Raw genomic sequence first — 22,633 nt, forward strand, 5'->3', positions numbered from 1 at the left:
AAATGTTATGTATCTACATGATATGTAGCTACATATTATGTAGCTACATGTTATGTAGCTACATGTTATGTATCTACATGTTATGTAACTATCAATCAATCAATCAGCCCTAAATCACAAGTGTCTCAAAGGGCTGCACAAGCCACAACGACATCCTTGGTTCAGAGCCCACATAAGGGCAAGGAAAATCTCACAACCCAGGGTGTCGTCGATGTGAATGACTATGAGAAACCTTGGAGAGGACCGCAGATGTGGGTGACTCCCCCTATGTATTTATGTATCTACATGTTATATAACTACATGTTACAAATCTACATGGTACTGTATGTAGCTACATATTACATATTTACATGTTATGTACAGTAGATACATGTTGCATATGTACATGTTACGTATGTACATGTTACGTATCTACATGTTATGTATCTACATGTGCACAACAGAGGAGCTGATTAACTCAAGAGAGTAGTGTATGTGTGTTTGTGAGAATGTCAACGTGTTGTCTGAGTGACGTCAGTGCATGAGTGGGCGAGCAAAGAGAGAGAGCAGTAGCGCTGCACTGCACAGTAGAAGGATGAACAGGTCTGGTGTGTCCTGCAAAACTAACAATAAAGCAACAAGATTGTCACAAATTGGCAGCCTCGTCATTCTGACCTGAAAGTGGAGCTTAGCAGACCCACTGCCGGGTAAAGTGAAGGGTGTTAACCCGCCGAAAACATCGACTCTGAAGGGAACTTTTGCCCTGTGCTCCTCGACTGTGGTCTGCACCAGAGCAGAACAGCAGGACAGGTGTAACAACTACATTATTACCTGTCACTATTTAAACTCCTTGTGCAAATCTGAATGTTCATTATTTAAATGTTTACCTAAGTTTGAAGCAAAGGTGGTAATACTAATCGCTACATTTGGCGAGGTGTGTTTTAAAGCAACACTTGAAGCGCTTTGCTTCATTGTTTAAAGCGTCACCTTTATCGTTGGTTTTGAAGTCCAAATACCTCCATACTGTACTTCACGCACACTCTTTATTAACCAGTAGAATTGTGGGGCAGTATAGCTCGGTTGGTAGAGTGGCCGTGCCAGCAACTTGAGGGTTCCAGGTTCGATCCCCGCTTCCGCCATCCTAGTCACTGCTGTTGTGTCCTTGGGCAAGACACTTTACCCACCTTGCTCCCAGTGCCACCCACACTGGTTTAAATGTAACTTAGATATTGGGTTTCACTATGTAAAGCGCTTTGAGTCACTAGAGAAAAAGCGCTATATAAATATAATTCACTTCACAAGATGTTATTGCTTGTATGCACTTTGTGTGTGCATTTTGACACACTCAACATCATGCACCTCGGCTATTTCAGATTAAAAAACAGTACTGGTACTTTTCAAAGGCAGTATAGTACCGATTTCAATCAATTGGTAGTGCGGTACTTTATTAGCAGAGGTGGGACCAAGTCATTGTTTTGCAAGTCACAAGTAAGTCTCAAGTCTTTGCCCTCAAGTCTCGAGTCAAGTCCCAAGTCAAGACAGGCAAGTCCCAAGTCAAGTCCAAAGTCAAGACTGGAAAGTCTCAAGTCAAGTCCCAAGTCCTGCATTTTGAGTTTCGAGTCCTTTTAACCACAGACTAATATATTTACACAGATTGTGTATGTTTTTAAAACACTGTATTTATTTATTAAAACAAGTGCATTTAAAATTGCAGGGACTGTATCCCTGCAGACTGTATTGATCTATATTGATATATAATGTAGGAACCAGAATATTAATAACAGAAAGAAACAACCCTTTTGTGTAAATGTGTGTGAATGAGTGTAAATGGGGGAGGGAGGTTTTTTGGGTTGGTGCACTAATTGTAAGTGTATCTTGTGTTTTTTATGTTGATTAAATTTTTTTTTTAAAATAATAATGTACATATACATTCACTGTATAAACATACACATACTATACTTATACATTCACTGTACAAACACACATATACACATACTGTACATATACATTCACTGTACAAACACACATATACACATACTGTACATATACAAGTACATATGCATACATACACTCATGCACATAATCAGGTTTCATCAAACATATATTAATGTTGTTGTCCTAGGGTAAACTAGGTATTACACATGGCACACTGACAAAGCTTAACCTATTGTTACTATAACAATCTACAAGATTAATGTAAGTTGCTTCTCTTTCTTCCCCTCCATTTTTCTGCATTCTTTCGTATCTCAAGTTATCATTACGTATATGTATTGTTGCATTTGAACAACTGTATTGTTGATAATAAAGGTAAAGTATTGGTATTGTTCATTATCAATAGCGCTATTTCTATTGGTATTCGTATTGCTCCATTTTTAGTGTAATAATGCTCATTGTCATTTCTGTATTATTTTTTATTTTCGCTAACTGCTTATTTGCTATTACTTTTACCATCATATTTGTACATGTCGTATTTGCTGATGTTGCTCTGTTGTTGTTGTTGTGTTTGCTGTTGTTGTTTTTGTCTCTCTGTCTAATCCCCCTCTTGTCCCCACAATTCCCCCCTCTGTCTTCCTTTTTTTCTCTTTCTATCCCCTCCTCCTGAGGCCCGGCTGCACCAAATGATATTATAAATACATTTAATAAAGTAAAATACAAATAAGGCAACAAGAGAAGTATCCTACACTTCTCTTTTGTAAAGTAAATCTGAACAGCCGATATGGGTATCTACATCTACTATATGATTTGCCTGAGAAGCTGGACAGGACAAAAAAATAAATAAATAATTTTTTGTATTTTTTTATTTCTTGTGCGGCCCGGTACCAATCGATCCACGGACCGGTAAAGGACCGCGGCCCGGTGGTTGGGGACCACTGTGTTAATGTATTTGGCAGACGCTTTTATCCAAAGTGACATACATGAAAATACACATAAAACAATCACTGTAAACATTATCATTTAAGGGAAGAATGTAATACAAAATATCAATACAAAGTGTCAAGACAGAATAAACTCTCCGCTGCTGCAGCAACAGAGATACAGTCTATAGGTCCCTAAGATATATAGATATCTAATGTATTCATACATTGTTTATGTAGAATATATGCATGTTTATATAACCTAATCATATTGTTTCTTCAACTTAAAAATAGCTGATAATTTTTCCCCCTTCTCTGGGATTATATTCCCAATTTTGATCTCGGACGTCTGGTCACTTATAGCATATAAGAATATTATATTACTGTTAAGCAAACTATGATTAATAAAACACGCCAAAACATGTGTCCTTTATCATAGCTACTACACGTATGACAAAAAAGCGTGTGAAATCAGTGGTATTCAGTGAGGTAAAATGAATTAAATGCGCTGACAGTTCATTACTCCAAGATGGCGGCCCCGCGTCTCGTCAGCGCCAGTAGGCAGTAGCGCTCGATGTAAATGTTCTGTTTTTGCTATGTGCATTATTATGGTACACTCTTTTAGTGTATTTACGGTAATTCCCAGCATGCATTGCTCTATGCGCGGGCTCCGGTGTTTTGGTCTGTTATGTGAACGGCAGTGGCCGGTTTGTTATTGTGTTCCCTCAGTAAAGTATACGTATAAAAAGAAGAAGGTTGTCGTAATTGAGTTATCAATGGTAGCAGAGGATGTCTAACAACGCTAACTACAGAGTGCCTCCTGCGTTTGAAGAAAATAAGTCATATGAGAGCTGGAAAAATTAGGTTGAAATGTGGATACGTGTTACCGATCTGGATAAGGAGAAACAAGCATTAGCTGTTGCTCTCTCACTGAGGGGGAGAGCTAGAGATACAGCTTTGGAAATACCTGCGGATGATTTGAACAAAGATGACGGGATGAAGACCCTTGTAAAGGCATTGGATAATGTATTCTTAAAAGAAGAAAAGGACAGAACTTATGATGCATACACGGACTTTGACAAGATTCGGAGAGAAAACGAAGTTTCCATGGTGGATTACATTGTTCAGTTCGAGCAGAGATACAACAAAATGCGCAAATTTGACATGGTTCTTCCCGACGCTGTTTTGGCATTCAAGTTGTTGGATACAGCCAGTCTCGATGTTAAAGATAAACAGCTTGCGCTTACAGCTTGTTCAACACTTACATTTGCAAGCATGAAGTCAGCTTTAAAAAGGATTTTTGGAGACAATGTGCAGCCGCCCACATGCAGCGGGGGAATTCACATGCACGAAGATGTTGCTTTTTATGTGGATCAAAGGAAAAGAGACGGAAGGAAATTTCGTTCCCAACCCGACCAAAAGAGGGCGCCATTGACTGGCTCAAACCCACTGGATAGGTTTGGCAGAAGATCTAAGTGCGCTATTTGCCAGAGTACATTTCACTGGGCTAAGGACTGCCCAAATAAGGCTGAACATGTAAAAATGACAGAGGAAAATGCAGAGACAGAAACAATTGAAGAGTGAAATGTTACATTGTTTTCTAAAGAGTCAGTTTCTGATGCTGAAATATTCATGGTAGAAGCCTTAGGTTCAGCTGTAATTGACACTGCATGCACCAGAACAGTCTGTGGTGAAAAATGGCTGGAGAATTACATTCATACACTGAAGGAGAGTGACAAGAAAAAAATTGAAAATACACAGAGTAGAAGAGCTTTTAAGTTTGGTGATGGACAAGTTGTTCATTCCATAAAAAAAGTAAAAGTCCCAGCAAAAATAGGACAAGCCAGGTGCCACATAGAGACTGAGGTGGTCTCAGTGAACATTCCTTTACTACTAAGTAAAACGTCACTTAAGAGAGCAAAAGCAGTGCTTGATAAAGCCACAATGTTTCAGAAACCAGTGCCTCTTGAGATTACATCCTCAGGACACTACTGTGTAAACATAGTGGACAGAGATTGCACAGCCACCCGTGAGAATGAACCCCAAACTGATGAAGTTCTGGCCATAAGAGATGGCATGAGTAAAAAAGAAAAACTCAAAGTATTGGTGAAACTTCACAAGCAGTTTGGACATGCCTCAGTTGATAAACTCAAAAAATTACTAATTAGTGCTGGAAGTAATGATGATGAGAGTGTTACTATTCTGAATGACATCGTAAGTAGCTGTGAAACATGTCTCAAGTACAACAAGCCCAAACCAAAGCCATCAGTTGGTCTACCAATGGCTTCAACATACAATGAAACTGTGGCATTAGATCTACACGAGCTAGAACCAAATGTGTGGTACCTCCATATGATTGATCACTTCACCAGGTTCAGTGCTGGTAGCATTGTTACAACAAAAAAATCCAGTGAAATTGTGAGGCAGTTTATTCATTCCTGGGTGAGTGTTCATGGAGCCCCATCTAAGATTTTTTGTGACAATGGAGGTGAATTCAATAACGAGGAAATGAGGGACATGGCTGAGAACTTTAATATTGAAGTGAAAACCACTGCTGCCTACAGTCCATGGAGTAATGGATTAATGGAAAGACATAACCAGACCCTTACAGAGATCCTGTTAAAAGTGAAGAAAAGCAGTGTTTGTGACTGGAAAACAGCCCTAGATTGGGCCTTGATGGCAAAGAATACAATGCACAATGTGCATGGATTTAGTCCATACCAGCTGGTGTTTGGACAAAACCCGAACCTACCTTCTGTGCTGGTTGATAAACCACCTGCCCTGGAGGGCACTACCATGAGTAAATGGGTAGGACAGCACATTTCAGCATTACATGAAGCAAGGACAGCGTTTACTGAGGCAGAGTGCTCTGAGAGAATCAGGAGAGCTCTGCGCACACAGCTTCGCAGCACAGATGAATACTACGAAACTGGAGATAAAGTGTACTACAAAAGAATGGACTGCAATGAATGGAAAGGCCCTGGGGTGGTAATTGGACGAGACGGGGTGGTAATATTTGTTAGACATGGAGGCTCCTATGTCCGGGTGCATCGCTGTAGACTGCGCAAGGCCACAGATCACTACACTGACACGTCTCGTGACAGCCAAGAAAGCCAGACAGAACTTAATGCAACAGAATGTGGCATTGAACATGTTGAAGATCTACCCAATACTGTATCTAGTGATGGAGACAGTGTGCCTAACACAGAGAATGCGGCAGGGAGCTCTAATAATGACAGAGACAGCAATGAGCACGATAATGATCCATCTGACAGACAACCTTCTATCATAAGAATAGATCGTAGTATGAATCTAAAGGCAGGACAATTCATTAAGTATGTGGAAAGAGACACTGGAATTTCACACACAGCAAAAGTGCTAGGTCGAGCGGGAAAGGCAACTGGAAAACACAAGAACTGGTACAATCTGGAGTACACTGAGCCAGTTAACCTCACTGGCACAACAAGGTCAGCTGACCTTTCACAGGTTGACACACTGCAGATTCAGTCATTGGACAGGGTGGAACAGCCATCTGATCACGAGGATGTACTTGTTACAAAGGATGTGTCATTTGAATCAGCTAAACTTACTGAAATCAGTAACTGGGAGAAACACGGTGTGTTTAATGAAGTAAAGAACATGGGACAAAAATGCATTTCCACAAGATGGGTGTGTACACTCAAAGACACACCAGACGGCATAGTTCCAAAAGCAAGGCTAGTGGCGAGAGGATTTGAAGAGCTAAACACAAAAGATCTCCCAAAAGACTCGCCAACATGTGCCTCAGAGTCTCTTAGACTACTCATGTCTGTGATATGTCAAACCGATGGACACCCCACTCTATGGACATTAAGTCAGCATTCCTTCAAGGAAATGAGTTATCCCGAGACATCTATGTTCGTCCACCACCTGAAGCCAAGAGTGAGGGAACTCTATGGAAGCTAAACAAATGTGTTTATGGACTAAATGATGCATCATTGTACTGGTACAATAGGGTTAAAGAAACAATGTTGCAAACTGGAGGAAATATGTCACAAATTGACCCTGCTATATTTTATTGGTTGGATAAAGATTGTAATGTGTCTGGGGTGCTTGCTTGTCATGTTGATGATTTCATCTGGGGTGGTTCACAGATTTTCACAACAACTGTAATCCCTCACCTGCAATCTGCCTTTCAAGTGGGCAGAGAAGAACATGACAGCTTTCGCTATGTAGGCATGGAGTATGTCACTGCAAATGGAGTAACATGTATGCATCAAGACAATTACATACAGAATCTTCAGCCAATTCACATAGACATCTCCAGAGCCATGAGACGGGATGCTCTTTTGACTGAAAGTGAAATTGATGACCTGAGATCAAAAATAGGTCAACTTCTGTGGGTTGCCAGACAAAGTAGACCGGATATTATGTTTGATACATGTGTCCTTGCAGCTAACATAAAACATGCTACTGTGCAGACTTTACATGACACAAACAAGGTGGTGAGAACATTGAAATCAGAACATGTGACACTGAAGTTTCAGAACCTGGGAAAAGACAGTTCTCCAAAGCTAGTAGTGTTCTGCGACGCCTCGCTGGGAAACCTTACAGATGGAGGCACTCAAGGGGGACATCTCATTCTGCTGATGGGTGAGGAAGGAAGATTATCCCCTGTGTATTGGCAGTCAAAAAAGATCAGAAGAGTCGTACGGAGCACTCTTGCTGGAGAAACTCTTGCCCTTGCCGATGCTGTTGACAGTGCCATTTCTTTATCTGACCTTCATGCAGAACTTACCACAGGGAATGTATCACAACATGTCTTACCAATAGTGTGTGTCACTGATAACCACTCCCTTGCAGACGCCATCAAGTCTACTAAGTCAGTGACAGAGAAAAGGCTCCGTCTTGAAATAAGTGGCATCAAAGTAATTCAACAGATTCTCTGGGCACCTAATGGAGAGCAGCTAGCTGACTGTTTGACAAAACGAGGTGCATCCGCACTTCAGCTCCTAAAGGCACTCAGTGTTGGACAGTGGAAACTGGAATAGAGACTATTCTTTTGTGGACAGTTTTTTTTGTATACGTTTTTTTTGTTGATCACCATGTTCTTACATTTTCATACTTATAGACATTAATAATAGACTCTGATTTTTTTGTGTTAAAAAAACTAAAAAGAAAAAGTGGGAGATTGTAAATGTTCTGTTTTTGCATTGTGCATTATTATGGTACACTCTTTTAGTGTATTTACGGTAATTCCCAGCATGCATTGCTCTATGCGCGGGCTCCGGTGTTTTGGTCTGTTATGTGAACGGCAGTGGCCGGTTTGTTATTGTGTTCCCTCAGTAAAGTATACGTATAAAAAGAAGAAGGTTGTCGTAATTGAGTTATCACTCGATGCTGCGTCTACTTATAAGATGTCTATGGTTATAACGTTAGCAGTGAGTTTACAGCCTCACTGATTTAACTACACAGCAAATAAAAGTCACGTTACTTAGCCAATAAACGTTAGCTTACATTCAAAACTTACCGTTCTTTGTGCAACTTCAAATGTCGAACGAAGTTGGAAGTTTTTGCAATTCGTTTTTTGTTGACCATGTCGTAGTTTTAATACCCGAACGAAACTATCTTTGGCGTCCTTTTTCCTCACTGGCGCGTCGTTTGAGAGCTATTCTTCGTTGGTTGTTCTGCAATTTGATTGGATGAATGCCGTGGGATGAAAACAATGTGGATCTAATTTGATTGGCTTTTGTACTGACAGACACACACGCTGAGAGAGCGCACACTCTCTGACAGACACGCACACGTACACTTTGGAAGATATGGAGCGCTCCCGAATAACTTTTTAATCGTTGGGTTTTGGGGAAAGTAGCAAGTCATGTCAAGTCAAAAGGCTCAAGTCCAAGTGAAGTCACAAGTTATTGATGTTAAAGTCCAAGTCGAGTTGCAAGTCTCTTTACATTTTGTCAAGTCGAGTCTAAAGTCATCAAATTCATGACTCGAGTCTGACTCGAGTCCAAGACATGTGACTCGAGTCCACACCTCTGTTTATTAGTAGCGGTATACCGAACAACCCCAGTGCATACATTCATCTGTATACTGATTACCATCACAGTAATGTATACTAACAGACTGTATACTGATTACCATCACAGTAATGTATACTAACAGAGTAAGTACAAACAATAGCAATACCAGCGCTGTAAAAAAGTGCCGAGCTATCTAGAGGTCAAATCTCTAAAATGGTCGCCCCTCTCTCATGCTTTTGTCCACCTAGGTTACTCCGCCTTGAGGGGTATCTAAACAGAAAGTTAACCTAACATATTCTCCTCTACTTTGTCCTCAGGCCGGTACTTCATGACACCATTAAAGTGGAGAAAATAATATATGTGTGTGAGAGTGCATAGTTAACGAAACAGGGTGAGCTCCTCATGTGCGTATCTCTTCTAGCAAACCAAGGCAAATTCTAAGTCATTATTTTCTGAAAATATTCTTCCGACAGTTATTAGCAATATAATTTCAGGGGCGGCATTAAAACATAAACTGACCTTTAATGCTTCATCTATGAGTCCTTTGTTCAGGTATGCACGGCCTTTAAGAGCTACTAATAGCGGGTCTTTGACAGCATCAGGGATCTAAAAGACAGGAAGATACAAACATACCAAGGAAACTATTTAGCATGCTGTAAGTGGAACATTCAGTGTATTGCAATCCATGTAAACACTTCACTTCCTGCAGCATATTTTACCAGGGTAAATGTCTCCAAAGCCTGGTCTGCAGCCTTCTCCCCTCCACACCTGACTAAAGCCTCCAGCCTCAGCTTCAGCAGCCTAATCCTTAGTGTCTTGTCTCTGGTCGCACACGCTGTTAAACCTGTTGTACCACAAGCCCACACATATAAACTGCTTTATTTTCATAATAAATCTGTATACTGTGTATAATACCTTGAGCACACGATTTAGAGCAGTCTGAGTATTTGTGCACTTTAAGCTGAGCCTCTGCCAGACTGTACCAAGCTGGACTTAAGTTCATTTTCTTCAATCCTAATAAAATACAAAAGGAGTCACCAGTCAATATAACAACAATTAAACCAGTATGCACTACCTCCACATAAACTCAATAGACACTTCATTAGGTACACCTGTACAATCTAATATGATTCAATACAAGAGCTGTGTACTGTGAGCTGTGCACTAAGGGTTCTTGACCTTCTTGACAAATTTGTCATTACATTTTTTATTCAATAATTTATCATATTCAATAATTGTATCTAACCTACTTGCAGTTTAACAGAACAAACGTTGTAAAATGATATGAAAGCATGTGTTAATCAAACATTTTTATCAAAGCTTAGGTCAAATACTAAATAAATATAGTGCAAAAAAAAGGACTCATTAAACATGTACATAAAATTATGCAGCGTTAAAATTAATAAATTTGAATTATATATATATATATATATATATATATATATATATATATATATATATATATATATATATATATATATATATATATATATATATATTTCTTAAATAAACTCAATAAAATTAAGTGCAAATGATAATACAGCTTCCCCACTTTAATCTTATTTTTTGCGTTTAAACTTCTCTATGATGTAGTGGATTGTCCGAAGCTTAAACAGGCAACAAAAGTAGTTTAGTACAACAAATTTATTTACCCATTATCAGAAGAGCAGGTTGAATTAAGTTGGCCGTGCAGACAGACCACATGTTACTCCGGAGTAAACAAGACACACACAAGCCAAAATCACTGTCGAGTTCCGGTCTTCTGCCATTTTTTATATGTCTCTTGTGCGTCATTGTTTTTTATCTAGTGCGTCAATGTCTATTTGTTTTCCCTATCTGTTCCATAACAACTCGAATCCTTTAGACAGTCAACACATTCTGTAGACAGGTTGGCACGACTTAATATTCACTTTTGTCCCACTGGCACAGAATAGAAGAGAAATTAAATGAGCGTACATTCTTGACAGACATGCAATATAGGTCAAAGGTCAGAAATTATACTACAATGACTTTAGCTCGAGACTTCTTCTGTTTAAAATTGTCATTAATGCAATAAGTGGTGGAAAAGTGTATTACAACTTAGTACCGCTGTGGCCCATACGGATCACAACTGAGAAACAGATATTTGTTGGCGGCCCAACAATGAACCTATGGTTCAGAAACATATGCTTAAATTGGCTCCTTCAATCCTGCAGGTGCACCTAATGAAATAGTGGCCTGAGAGTGTGTATTCACTTTTATACCAACCTCGCGCAAGGTCCCGAATGGCATCTTTAAACCTGCCCTCCTGGAGTGCTTTTGTGCCAAATCCGAAGTCACACAAACCGTTGTCTGGGGCCAAATCACAAAGCCTTGAAAAACAGCTAGCAGCATCCTCATCCTGCACACCTGCAAAACAGAACATTTGTGTCAGTCATGGTATAAATATATATTTGTATTTGAAAGTATATGTTAATGAAGTGGTGCCTTCGAGACCTTGTTTGAGGTAGTAAGAACAAAGAACTTCAAGAGGATAACTTTGGGCAGGGTAGAGCGGCAACATGGCTTTGCACGCCTCTTTCAGTGTCTCTTCTTCTCCAGGTAGCTGCAGCAAAAGCACACGAAGTGGTTTAAATATCTCAAATTCATCATTGACAAGGTGTCTAATTACTAGGGCTGCAGCAATTTATCGATTACAAAAAAGCTTCAATTTGTATTTTGTTGATTTGTTTAAAGAGTAAAATACGCAGACATTGTTTCCCAAAGACTGCACTAATAGTGCACATAAAAATGGTGCGCCTTATAGTGGGTGTTGCAGGTCACGCAACAGCAAAGTGACGAGAGAGATGGCTCAAAGAGGGGGGCGAAAAAGACAGGCATGTGATTTGAACTTAATGAAAAAGACTGAAAATAAGCCATGGGTGTGGGGGCCGCAGGCCCCTAGCCAGGTCCAGGGCGGTGCCCTGGTGGGGGGGAAAGGGGGGAAACCCCTCCCCCACCACCATCACCATTTAAAGATGTTTTAGTGTTTAAAGAATTGAAAAATGATCAACAGAGTTGACATAAATACATAGCCCATTCATCCAAATGAATCACTGTCTGTTTCAGTCACTACGTCATTAAGTCACTACAGTAATTACAACTTGTGTTCACATCCACAGGAACCACATGGGTTAGCCTACTCTACACAGTATGTACAACCTTATTAGTGTTCACCTCACAGCCACAGATGGGTCATCTAATTATATACATTATTTACACATTACTTTGTCTGTTTCAGTCACTATGTTATTTAGTCACTACAGTATTTACAACTTGTGTTCACATCCACAGTAACCACATGGGTTAGCCTACTCAAGTCAGTATTTACAACCTTACTAGAGTTCACCTCACAACCACAGATGGTTCATCTAGTTATTTACATTATTTACAAATTTCTTAGGCATTTTTGCTTCGATGGCTCTGACATGGGCCTTCCTGGCAAATTTCTGAGCACCTTGCATTTTCTTTTTTGTTTCTGCTTTAGTGGATTCTGCCTTGGATTTTATAGCCAATTTCTGTCTCTTTGACTCCCTCTCCACTTCTAACTGCTCCAAATGTAAAAATCATAAAGAGTACAAACAATGTTTATTCTATTAGCTAACTTCCTTTATCTGAATAGCCTTTTGTGATTTATAGCATGAAGTAACAAATATGTTGTTTATGTTTCAAAATGATTCAACTATTCAATATCAAAATATAAAGAGTAAAAATAATTAACAAAATGTCAGCTACTGTCTTGTTGTAAAACACCAATGAAAAATTAAATGTAGCATTTAGACTATACTGTAGCAAGAGTCATTACATGTCTGCCACAATCATGTGTGTTCTTAAATGTGTATTTCACGTCTTCCATGTCATCAGAGCAGTTTTGAGTTGGGCTTACATGGTAAACAAATAAAATTTATGTTTTATCCAGACGCATACATTTGTCCAAATGTGGCCAAGTAGACGCATTGTGGGTTTCCTGGACGTCGTTTACATCGCTAAAATAAAAATCTAAAGGAAGAGAATCCCTCTGCCATCTTCCACTAGTTTTTTTTAATCTATAAATCTCCCGCTTGAATATTCCCTCTTCTCTTCTCAGACTCTCTCATTGTCATTTGAGATGTCTGTTGTGATTTCCCTTCCTGGTTCGATTGGCCTGTCCGAAATGTTTTTCCCTAATCTTAACCAATCATGACTCATCATAGTAAACCAACCAATCATGAATTTTCTTATACGTAAACCAACCAATCATCATTGATGTTTGCCCTATCGTTTGTACCCTGCCCGTAGAGTTGCTTCGCTACATAGTTTTGATTTTTAAGTTCATAATTTTCTATGGAAAACCGTAGTTTTACCACTGGATTATCAAAAAACGTACTCATTACGGGAAAACCGGAGTTGTTGGCAGGTATGGCAAACAGACGGATCAAGATTTTAACACACATCATAGGTCGGAAAAATCTAAGAAAAACGGAAAATATTTTTTTCTATTTTTACAGAGATAAAAAAAGACGGAAAAATCACATGCCTGAAGAGAGCAAAGGGCCCAAAAAAGACGAGAAAAGCTGTCAAAGGTTTTGCAATAATTTATGTCTAAAAAAAGACAATGTGGTAAAATGTTTGCACTGCTTGCATTTCAAAATAGCATTACATCAATGGTGCAATTTTAACAGAAACGTGCATAACAAATGTTTTATTCAAACACATGTGAGGACATGTTAGCAGCTACAGGTTTTTATTCTAATTCTAATATTAACAAGTTGGTTGTCCAAAAATAAAGACCACTCCTTCAATTAGTACCTTTTAAAATGAGTACATTGTCACTTAATTTATCATATTTTGTTAGATAGTATTTTTAAGTTAATGATCTATTACCCTATTATGTGTATTTAAAGGGGAAACCCAAAAAAATTTTAATATCGTGCAAAAGTTTGTTTATTGCAGCAAATAGATTTACATGGTGAAACTAATATAAACAGCAACCTCGAATTGAAAATCGCAGAAAATGTGGGGTTTTAAAAAATTTGAACAAACAAAGGCTTGACATATTTCACTTTGCATGTAACTGCGTGTAATATCACGCATCAATTTCACATTTGAAGTTAAATTTCTGAAATGAATGAACTTTTGCACAATATTCAAATGTTTTGAGTTTCACCCGTGCATTTTCACTCAATTTATCAAACATTATCAGAAATACTTTTTAGTTTGGTTCTTTATTTATAATCTATTAGAAAGAGTAATACAAATCTGTGTGTATTTTAACTAGTTTCCCTAAAAGACCCATTGAGGCTGTAAAAGTGTGTTTTGTTCGATTAATTAAGCAAGTGAATCGATAGCTGCAGCCCTACTGATAACAAGAGACAAATGCACTGACCTTAGACAGACATTTGATATAGTCGGAGGAGAGTTTCCTGTGTTCTTCTCCCGGTCTGGGATGGACGAGGAGCATGGCCTTCTCAAAAGCTGTGATTAACTGGTACACAACAACGCAAACCAAATAAATAAACATTAAGACAATGTCATTTCTAACCCATTATAGTGCATTGAATACTTGGAAATTCAAGCATTTGATGCGAGGAAAACATGCTTTGATGAGTACACAGAGGTAATTGAATACTGTTGTAAGTCTTACATGCTTTTGAATTTCGGTGTCGTGCTCGTTGTCGATCAGGCAGTCTGACAGTAGGCAGGTCAGCTGTTGCCATAGCTGCAATAACTCTTTCTCGTCTGCGCCATCTTCCTCTTTGAGTTGGATGAGCCGCAGCCATACGTTTGCCAACTACCCACATAAAAACAAGCACGATCAATCCTGTCGACAATATGTGTACTGTTAATAAAAGAGGGCATACCTTGCAATACTCTTTGTCGGACTGGTGTATTTCTTTCAACTTTCCAATCATCTCATAGCACTTGTTTTTGTCCGAGCTGGGAACAGGGGATTTTCAACACACAGTGATGCTATGTTCAAATATATGGCGAGGCCACGTGGTGCGGTTTACCTTGCATAGAGCTCAACAAGCTTCTCATAGACGTTAGGTAGCTCGATTTTGAAGTCCCACTGATCTGTCTTTTCGTACAAATTTGCCAAGCCCTACAAGACAAAAGTGTTAAAGACAGCATAGGCGTAGGAACCGAGGGAGACAGACCCATTTGTCCCACACAAACATTATATGGCCAAAGAGAAAAATATTTAATTTGGAAATCTTTAACTCAATTCACTGTTGCACTGAATCACACAGTGTTGTTGGAGAAAGGCAACGCTTGTTTATTAGACTTCATCTTCACCGGCCATACTGATTTGTGTTTTAAATTAACAATAAAAAGTAAACCATTTTGTTTTTCCGCATTACAGTGATACCTCAACTTAAAGAGTGTTTTGAGGCAAGAGCTGTTTACCATCTGATTGTTACGCTTAAAATTTTCTAGCAAAAATTTGAGTTAAAGGCATCCCCACTATTAGATGGCATAACAAATGTCACAGTGAACCTCGTAAAATTCGCACAAAACATCTGGCCTTACTGGCGAGCGTTAGCTTATTCCTAAAGATGGACATAACTTTGTTTTACAACAAAGGGAAGGAAAAAAGTAAGTGTTAAGGACAGTGCTGGGAAGAAGAAACAGAGAATATTCTTTGGCTTGAAGAATGGAATCATCAAAAACAAGCTTGGCAAAGCAATTTGGGTGGAGCAATGTGTTAATAACACCAGCCAAGAATGTTGAAACAATATCTGAATGGTGGACATTTATCCATAAAAATATGGAGAAGCAGCTGATGGTGTGTTTGACGGAAAAGCAGTTGAAGGAAGACACTGTAGAATTAGGTTGCACGATTTTGAGAGACAACCTAATTAGTTTTTTTTTCTAAAATTGCGATTGTGATTTATTTATTTTATACATATAAATGCATAAAACTGCGAAAATAGCAAGTGAAGGAAGACGTGTTACGTTTAGACTGTCAATCAACATATTCTTGTCTCAAGGTGCCACACTTTAGAACAATATGCAAAAATGTACTTTAAATAATATTGGGCTTTATGCAGACAGACTCAAGACCTTTTGTCTACATTATGCTCTTAAACTGAAGAAATAACCGATAAAAACAATACAGTGTTTATAATGTATGGTAATCATAATACATAATAATAATGCAAGAAAATATTTAAAGGAATATGTAAACTTGTATTTCTTGTTACTGGAGAATTGTTTGCCATTGTATTTGTATTTAGAAGGCAATTAACTGTTATTGTAAATAAATAAACAAAAAAATGAAATACACTCTAATTTTTGTAAGCAAAAATGTAGCTTAAATAAATATTGAACATCCTAAAGTACATTTTAATCCCAGTTGTAAAAACTATGTCGGTTTGAACTTTTTTTTGTTGCTATCACGGCATTCTCACTTGTTCATCCATGTTGATGGGCTCATATTTCCGCGACCCCGAAAGGGACAATCAGGAGAAAATGGATGGATGGATGGATGGATGCGGAACTTCTCAATATCGGATCGTGAGGAGCAAGGCTCTCTGTCGGTGCTTCCTGTGTGTGTGTGTGTGTGTGTGTAAGCCAGCGGTCTTGCGCTCCATCCACCGAGACAAAGATTGTGAATTACTGAATAGAGGGCTCACTGTGTTCAGTTAATTCTACTATTACAGTACATAAACGCACTCAGGTGCAGAAAGCGACAGAGAGTGAGACTTCTTTCTACCTGTTTGAAGCGGAAGAATGACAAAACAAACGGACACACCAATGTATCGATGCCTGCTAAAGTATGTAGACTTAATTTTCACTTATTGTTCAGTTAATTGACTTACTATCGGCCCAGACCTACTCACCATTAGGGCTGGGCGATATATTGATATACTCAATATATCGCGGGTTTGTCTCTGTGCGATATAGAAAATGACTATATCGTGATATTCGGGTATACGTTCTCACACAGTTGCTTTTAGCTGCAGGCATTACACTGCATGCGTTTCCCACTCTTTCTAGTCTCTCTTTCTCACAGAGACATGAAAAACAAGCGCACCTTCTTACATACGACAAGAATGTTTTAATGTAGACACATAGAATCATCATACTGGTGTGATTATATGCATCAAGTGTTCATTCAAGGGTTATGGCAAAATATTGTGATATATATTGTGTATCGTGACATGGCCCAAAAATATCGAGATATTAATAAAAGGCCATATCGCCCAGCCCTACTCACCATTAAAAGTGATGTGTGTTATTAGCGTACTGGCTGCCTCCACTGCAGCGCACACACACTTGCGGTTTCCTTAAACTCAGTGCCGGTGACGGTGGAGAAAAAAACCTTGCGGTCATTTATCGCACTAATAAAACCTCAATGTCGATTAATGCTCTGTGGACTTGGAAAAGGCATTCGACCGTGTCCCTCGGGAAGTCCTGTGGAGAGTGCTCAGAGAGTATGGGGTATCGAACTGTCTGGTTGTGGCGGTCCGCTCCCTGTACGATCAGTGTCAGAGCTTGGTCCGCATTGCCGGCAGTAAGTCGGACACGTTTCCAGTGAGGGTTGGACTCCGCTAAGGCTGCCCTTTGTCACCGATTCTGTTTATAACTTTTATGGACAGAATTTCTAGGCGCAGTCAAGGCGTTGAGGGGATCCGGTTTGGTGGCTGCAAGATTAGATCTCTGCTTTTTGCAGATGATGTGGTCCTGATGGCTTCATCTGGCCAGGATCTTCAGCTCTCACTGGATCGGTTCGCAGCCGAGTGTGAGGCGACTGGGATGAAAATCAGCACCTCCAAGTGCGAGTCCATGGTTCTCGCCCGGAACAGGGTGGAATGCCATCCCCGGGTTGGGGAGGAGACCCTGCCCCAAGTGGAGGAGTTCAAGTACCTAGGAGTCTTGTTCACAAGTGGGGGAAGAGTGGATCGTGAGATCGACAGGCGGATCGGTGCGGCGTCTTCAGTAATGCGGACGCTGTATCGATCCGTTGTGGTGAAGAAGGAGCTGAGCCGGAAGGCAAAGCTCTCAATTTACCGGTCGATCTACGTTCCCATCCACACCTATGGTCATAAGCTTTGGGTTATGACCGAAAGGACAAGATCACGGGTACAAGCGGCCAAAAGGAGTTTCCTCCGCCGGGTGGCGGGGCTCTCCCTTAGAGATAGGGTGAGAAGCTCTGCCATCCGGGGGGAGCTCAAAGTAAAGCCGCTGCTCCTCCACATAGAGAGGAGCCATATGAGGTGGTTCGGGCATCTGGTCAGGATGCCACCCGAACGCCTCCCTAGGGAGGTGTTTAGGGCACGTCCAACCGGTAGGAGGCCACGGGGAAGACCCAGGACACATTGGGAAGACTATGTCTCCCGGCTGGCCTGGGAACGCCTCGGGATCCCCCGGGAGGAGCTGGACGAAGTGGCTGGGGAGAGGAAAGTCTGGGCTTCCCTGCTTAGGCTGCTGCCCCCACGACCCGACCTCGGATAAGCGGAATAAGATGGATGGATGGATGGATGGATGGATGGATGGATGGATGGATGGGTGGATGGATGTCGATTAATCGTGCAGCTCTACTAAATGTTGCACAATACTAATAAATTACTTGATAAACTAGTGTTGTTTTTAGTATTATTTTCATATGAAAGTTCTTATCTAAAAGTATGTTTTTCTTTTTTAAATATTACATGTTAAAATTGTGCTGTTTTTGATTGATTTCAATTAATTTCAATGGGAGACGTTGATTTGAGTTGAAAGCTCCATCGGAGAACCAATTAAGTTTGTAAGTTGAGGTACTCCTGTGTTTCTTCATGTCAGAAAGGTGTTCATATGACATAGCATGTTGTGCTGTTGTTAATTTATGACAAGTTTCTGCTCAAATTATTAACAGATGTGTCCGGTTTCCAATACAGTATATGAGTCCTACCCAAACTCATTCCTAGAGAACAAGTGTTTGTAGATGGACAATATTCCTCACATGTTACCTGCCATGCCAGTAGCTGCTCAGGCTCTAGTTCCACAGCCTTTCTGTAGGCTGTCTGCGCCTGTTCTGGTTGTTCCAGCTCGCCGGCAGCCACACCGATGAACACCCAAGCATTGTAGTTGCTCTTCTCCAGCTTCAACACAGCCTGCCAACACAGCAAAAGCAGACATGCAAACATCCCAAACATGCATTGAAATTCATCACCATCATAAAACATTATTGTGTGAAAGCTATATATAGTATTCTACACCAAAAAAGCATCTATTATTATTCCGCCTAAAAACCTTGGCGCGCTCCATAGCCCAGTTTTCATACGATCGGAACTTTTCCAGTATCAAAACGTTCAGCTCGACCGGGAATCTTCAGCTCCCCCCAAAAAATTAAAAAAAATATCCCAGATTACCCAGAAATTCACGGTTTTCTGGGTCATATTGCCCTTTGAAAACTAATGGACCATTTTTCAAACTTGCACAATTCCCGAAACGTTCCACCATCCACACACTCCACTCACCCCGGACATTCAAGCCAGCATGTTTCCCAGTTCTGAAAATTCCCTGATTACCCAGAATTACCTGGGATGTTCCCCTATTGATAATGAATGGGCAATGTATAAACCTCTCAATAGCTCACATTTCTCAACCGATTCGAACCGTACCACCATCCACACAAGCCACTCACCTTGGACAATAAAACTACAATTTTCTAAGTTAAAAAAAATCTCAGGAATTCCCAGAATTCTCGGTTTTCCAAAGCCCTATTTTCACCTCTTCCTAGAATGTTTTCACAGTCTGCATTTTTCAACCGTTTTTGACCAATCCACCTTCAAAACATTCCTCTTAGTTGAGACAACAAAAGTTATCTTTTTTTGTCGTACAAATTCCCAGTTGTACCGAAATTCTGAGATACCATTTCAAATTCAAACGGTTACTACATCAACATTTTTAAACCATCCATCCATCCATCCATTTTCTACCGCTTGTCATGTTCGGGGTCACGAGGGGTGCTGGAGCCTATCTCAGCTACATTCAGGCAGAAGGCGGGGTACACCCTAGACCAGGGGTCGGCAACCCAAAATGTTGAAAGAGCCATATTGGACCAAAAAAAAAAAAAAAAATCTGTCTGGAGCCGCAAAAAATTAAAAGCCATATTACATACAGATAGTGTGTCATGAGATATAAATTGAATTAAGATGACTTAAAGGAAACTAAATGACCTCAAATATAGCTACAAATGAGGCATAATGCTGCAATATGTACATATAGCTAGCCTAAATAGCATGTTAGCATCGATTAGCTTGCAGTCACGCAGTGACCAAATATGTCTGATTAGCACTCCACACAAGTCAATAACATCAACAAAACTCACCTCTGTGCATTCATGCCCAACGTTAAAAGTTTGGTGGACAAAATGAGACAGAAAAATAGTGGCATAAAACACGTCCTAGAAAGTCGGAGAAAGTTATACTTGTAAACAAACTACGGTGAGTTCAAGGACCGCCAAAATTAGTAGGACAAAACTGCGCTCGCCAAATACTCAAATCAGTGAAGCTGAAGCATGTTTAATATAAACAGTGTGCTTTATAACAATTAGGGGGGTTTGCGTCATGTTTGTCCTCCTACGGACACCATATTAAAACAAAAACGGTTTTTTTTCCCTCATCTTTTTCCATTTTTCATACATTTTTAAAAAAGCTCCAGAGAGCCACTAGGGCGGCGCTAAAGAGCCACATGCGGCTCTAGAGCCGCGGGTTGCCGACCCCTGCCCTAGACAAGTCACCAGCTGATTACAGGGCCAACACAGACAACATTCACACTCACATTCACACACTAGGGCCAATTTCAGTGTTGCCAATCAACCTACTACCCCCAGGTGCATGTCTTTGGAGGTGGGAGGAAGCCGGAGTACCCGGAGGGAACCCACGCATTCACGGGCAGAACATGCAAACTCCACACAGAAAGATCCCGAGCCCAGGATCGAACCCAGGACCTTCGTATTGTGAGGCAAAAATTCCAACACCAACCCATTCATATCACCTATTTCCAAAAATTCCAGGTTTTCCCGAAATTCCCAAATTAATCGACATATTGTTGTACATGGCCCAAAATTCTCAAAATTGTGCGCCTTTTTTTTTCCCCGATTCTGACCTTTCAAACATCCACAAACACTACTCTTCTGCTATATCGCGGGAAAACATGATTTCCCTTTCCCAAAATTCACGGTTTTCCGGTAATTTTGACAATTAATGGGAAATATACAATGGACTGAGTATCCCTCATTTCACCGTTCCAACTTCCACACACTCCACTCACCCTGGACTTTCAAGCCAGCATGTTTCCCTGTTCTGAAAATTCCCTGATTACCCGGAATTACCAGGAATTTTCCCCCATTAATAATGAATGGGCAATATATAAACCTCTCCATATCCCACATTTCTCAACCGATTCGAACCGTTCCAACATCCACACACTCCACTCACCTTGGACAATCAAACTACAATTTTCATCCTAGAAATTTATCACAGTCCACATTTTTCAACCGTTTTTTACCAATTCACCTTCAAAATATTCCTCTTAGTTGGAACAATAAAAGTTATCTTTTTTTGTTGTACAAATTCCCGGTTTTACTGAAATTCTGAAATACCATTTCAAATTCAAACGGTTACTACATCAACATTTTCAAAACCGTTTCGAAAAATTCCAACATCAATCCATTCAAATCACGTATTTCCAAAAATTCCCGGTTTTCTCGAAATTTCCAGGAAATTCCCATTCAAATTAATCGACATATTCATAGTTCCACAATGCCCAAAATTCTCAAAATTGTGCACCATTTATTTTTTCTCGATTACGATTTTTCAAACATCCACATACACTATTCTGATATATCGCGGGAAAACATGATTTCCCTTTGCCCAAATTCACGGTTTTCCGGTAATTTTGACAATAAATGGGAAATATACAATGGACTGAATATCCCACATTTTACATCTGATTTGAACCGTTCCAACATCCACACACTCTACTCGCCCTGGACATTCAAGCCATCATGTTTCCCGGTTCTGAAAAAAAATTCCCTGATTACCTGGAATTTCCCACATTGATAATGGGGGAAATTCAAAATTCGACCGGAATTGCAAATTGTAGTTATACTTCTTTTCCTCACCTTGCAATGTTTTAGTGCCTCTTTGAACTCTTTGTTTTTGATGGCGTCTCTGGCACTTTTCAGGGCGGCTTTGACTTCTTTACTCGACATCGTGTTACTTGAAAAACAGTAGGACACACTTAATAATTCATAATCATAACAGTGAGTAGGTAAAATATTTATATTTGGAGTAACTACGCCTACTACGGGTACTAACGTTATTGACACATTTAGTTCACTGTAAGGTTGATCCAATACTACAGAGTCAGCTTGGGACGCGGGGATAAGAAGCTACAATGTATAGCGGAAGTAACTATTAGCTCGTTTGTGTCACTGCTAAAAATTGACAGATGGCGTCAAACACACAGAAAAGAGTCAGTTAATAAAGTTATCTAAATGTGTATTATAATGTCTTGTGCAGCTGACACAAAGTATAGATAACAAGTTTAAACACCCACTGTTTACGTCGACAACTTGCACTGCTGCGATGTTGCCTGACCCGGAAGTGTAAGGCTTGTCAGTCGAAACCGTTTCAAAATAAAGTTAGCGACATATTGTACAGCCTTCACCAGTCCATTCAGGATTTTGGATATATAGAGAGTCATTGTTACAATAAATACATATGAATCATAAACAAATAGTAAATAATTCACCTTCGCGTGAAACCGACGCGATCCGTCTACGCATGCGCGAAATATACG

General features: G+C 39.9%; 1 protein-coding gene across 4 annotated transcripts in view; it reads right to left on the minus strand.

Annotated features, from left to right (window-relative positions):
• Positions 1-22,633, minus strand: part of skic3 (SKI3 subunit of superkiller complex) — a 43,358-nt gene extending 20,725 nt beyond the window's left edge. For 2 of the 4 annotated variants that reach the window (XM_062050976.1, XM_062050979.1), the window contains exons 1-12: positions 22,391-22,450; positions 21,954-22,050; positions 18,793-18,936; positions 14,851-14,942; positions 14,701-14,776; positions 14,484-14,630; positions 14,226-14,324; positions 11,318-11,426; positions 11,090-11,230; positions 9,758-9,856; positions 9,562-9,686; positions 9,362-9,448 (exon numbers count right to left, since the gene is read on the minus strand). In XM_062050976.1, the coding sequence (XP_061906960.1) occupies positions 9,362-9,448; positions 9,562-9,686; positions 9,758-9,856; positions 11,090-11,230; positions 11,318-11,426; positions 14,226-14,324; positions 14,484-14,630; positions 14,701-14,776; positions 14,851-14,942; positions 18,793-18,936; positions 21,954-22,043 (1,209 nt within the window). In that variant the 5' untranslated portion in view covers positions 22,044-22,050; positions 22,391-22,450. The other 2 variants (XM_062050977.1, XM_062050978.1) reach the window with 2 other exon arrangements.

Source organism: Entelurus aequoreus, linkage group LG06, assembly GCF_033978785.1.
Source record: "Entelurus aequoreus isolate RoL-2023_Sb linkage group LG06, RoL_Eaeq_v1.1, whole genome shotgun sequence".
NCBI lineage: Eukaryota > Metazoa > Chordata > Actinopteri > Syngnathiformes > Syngnathidae > Entelurus > Entelurus aequoreus.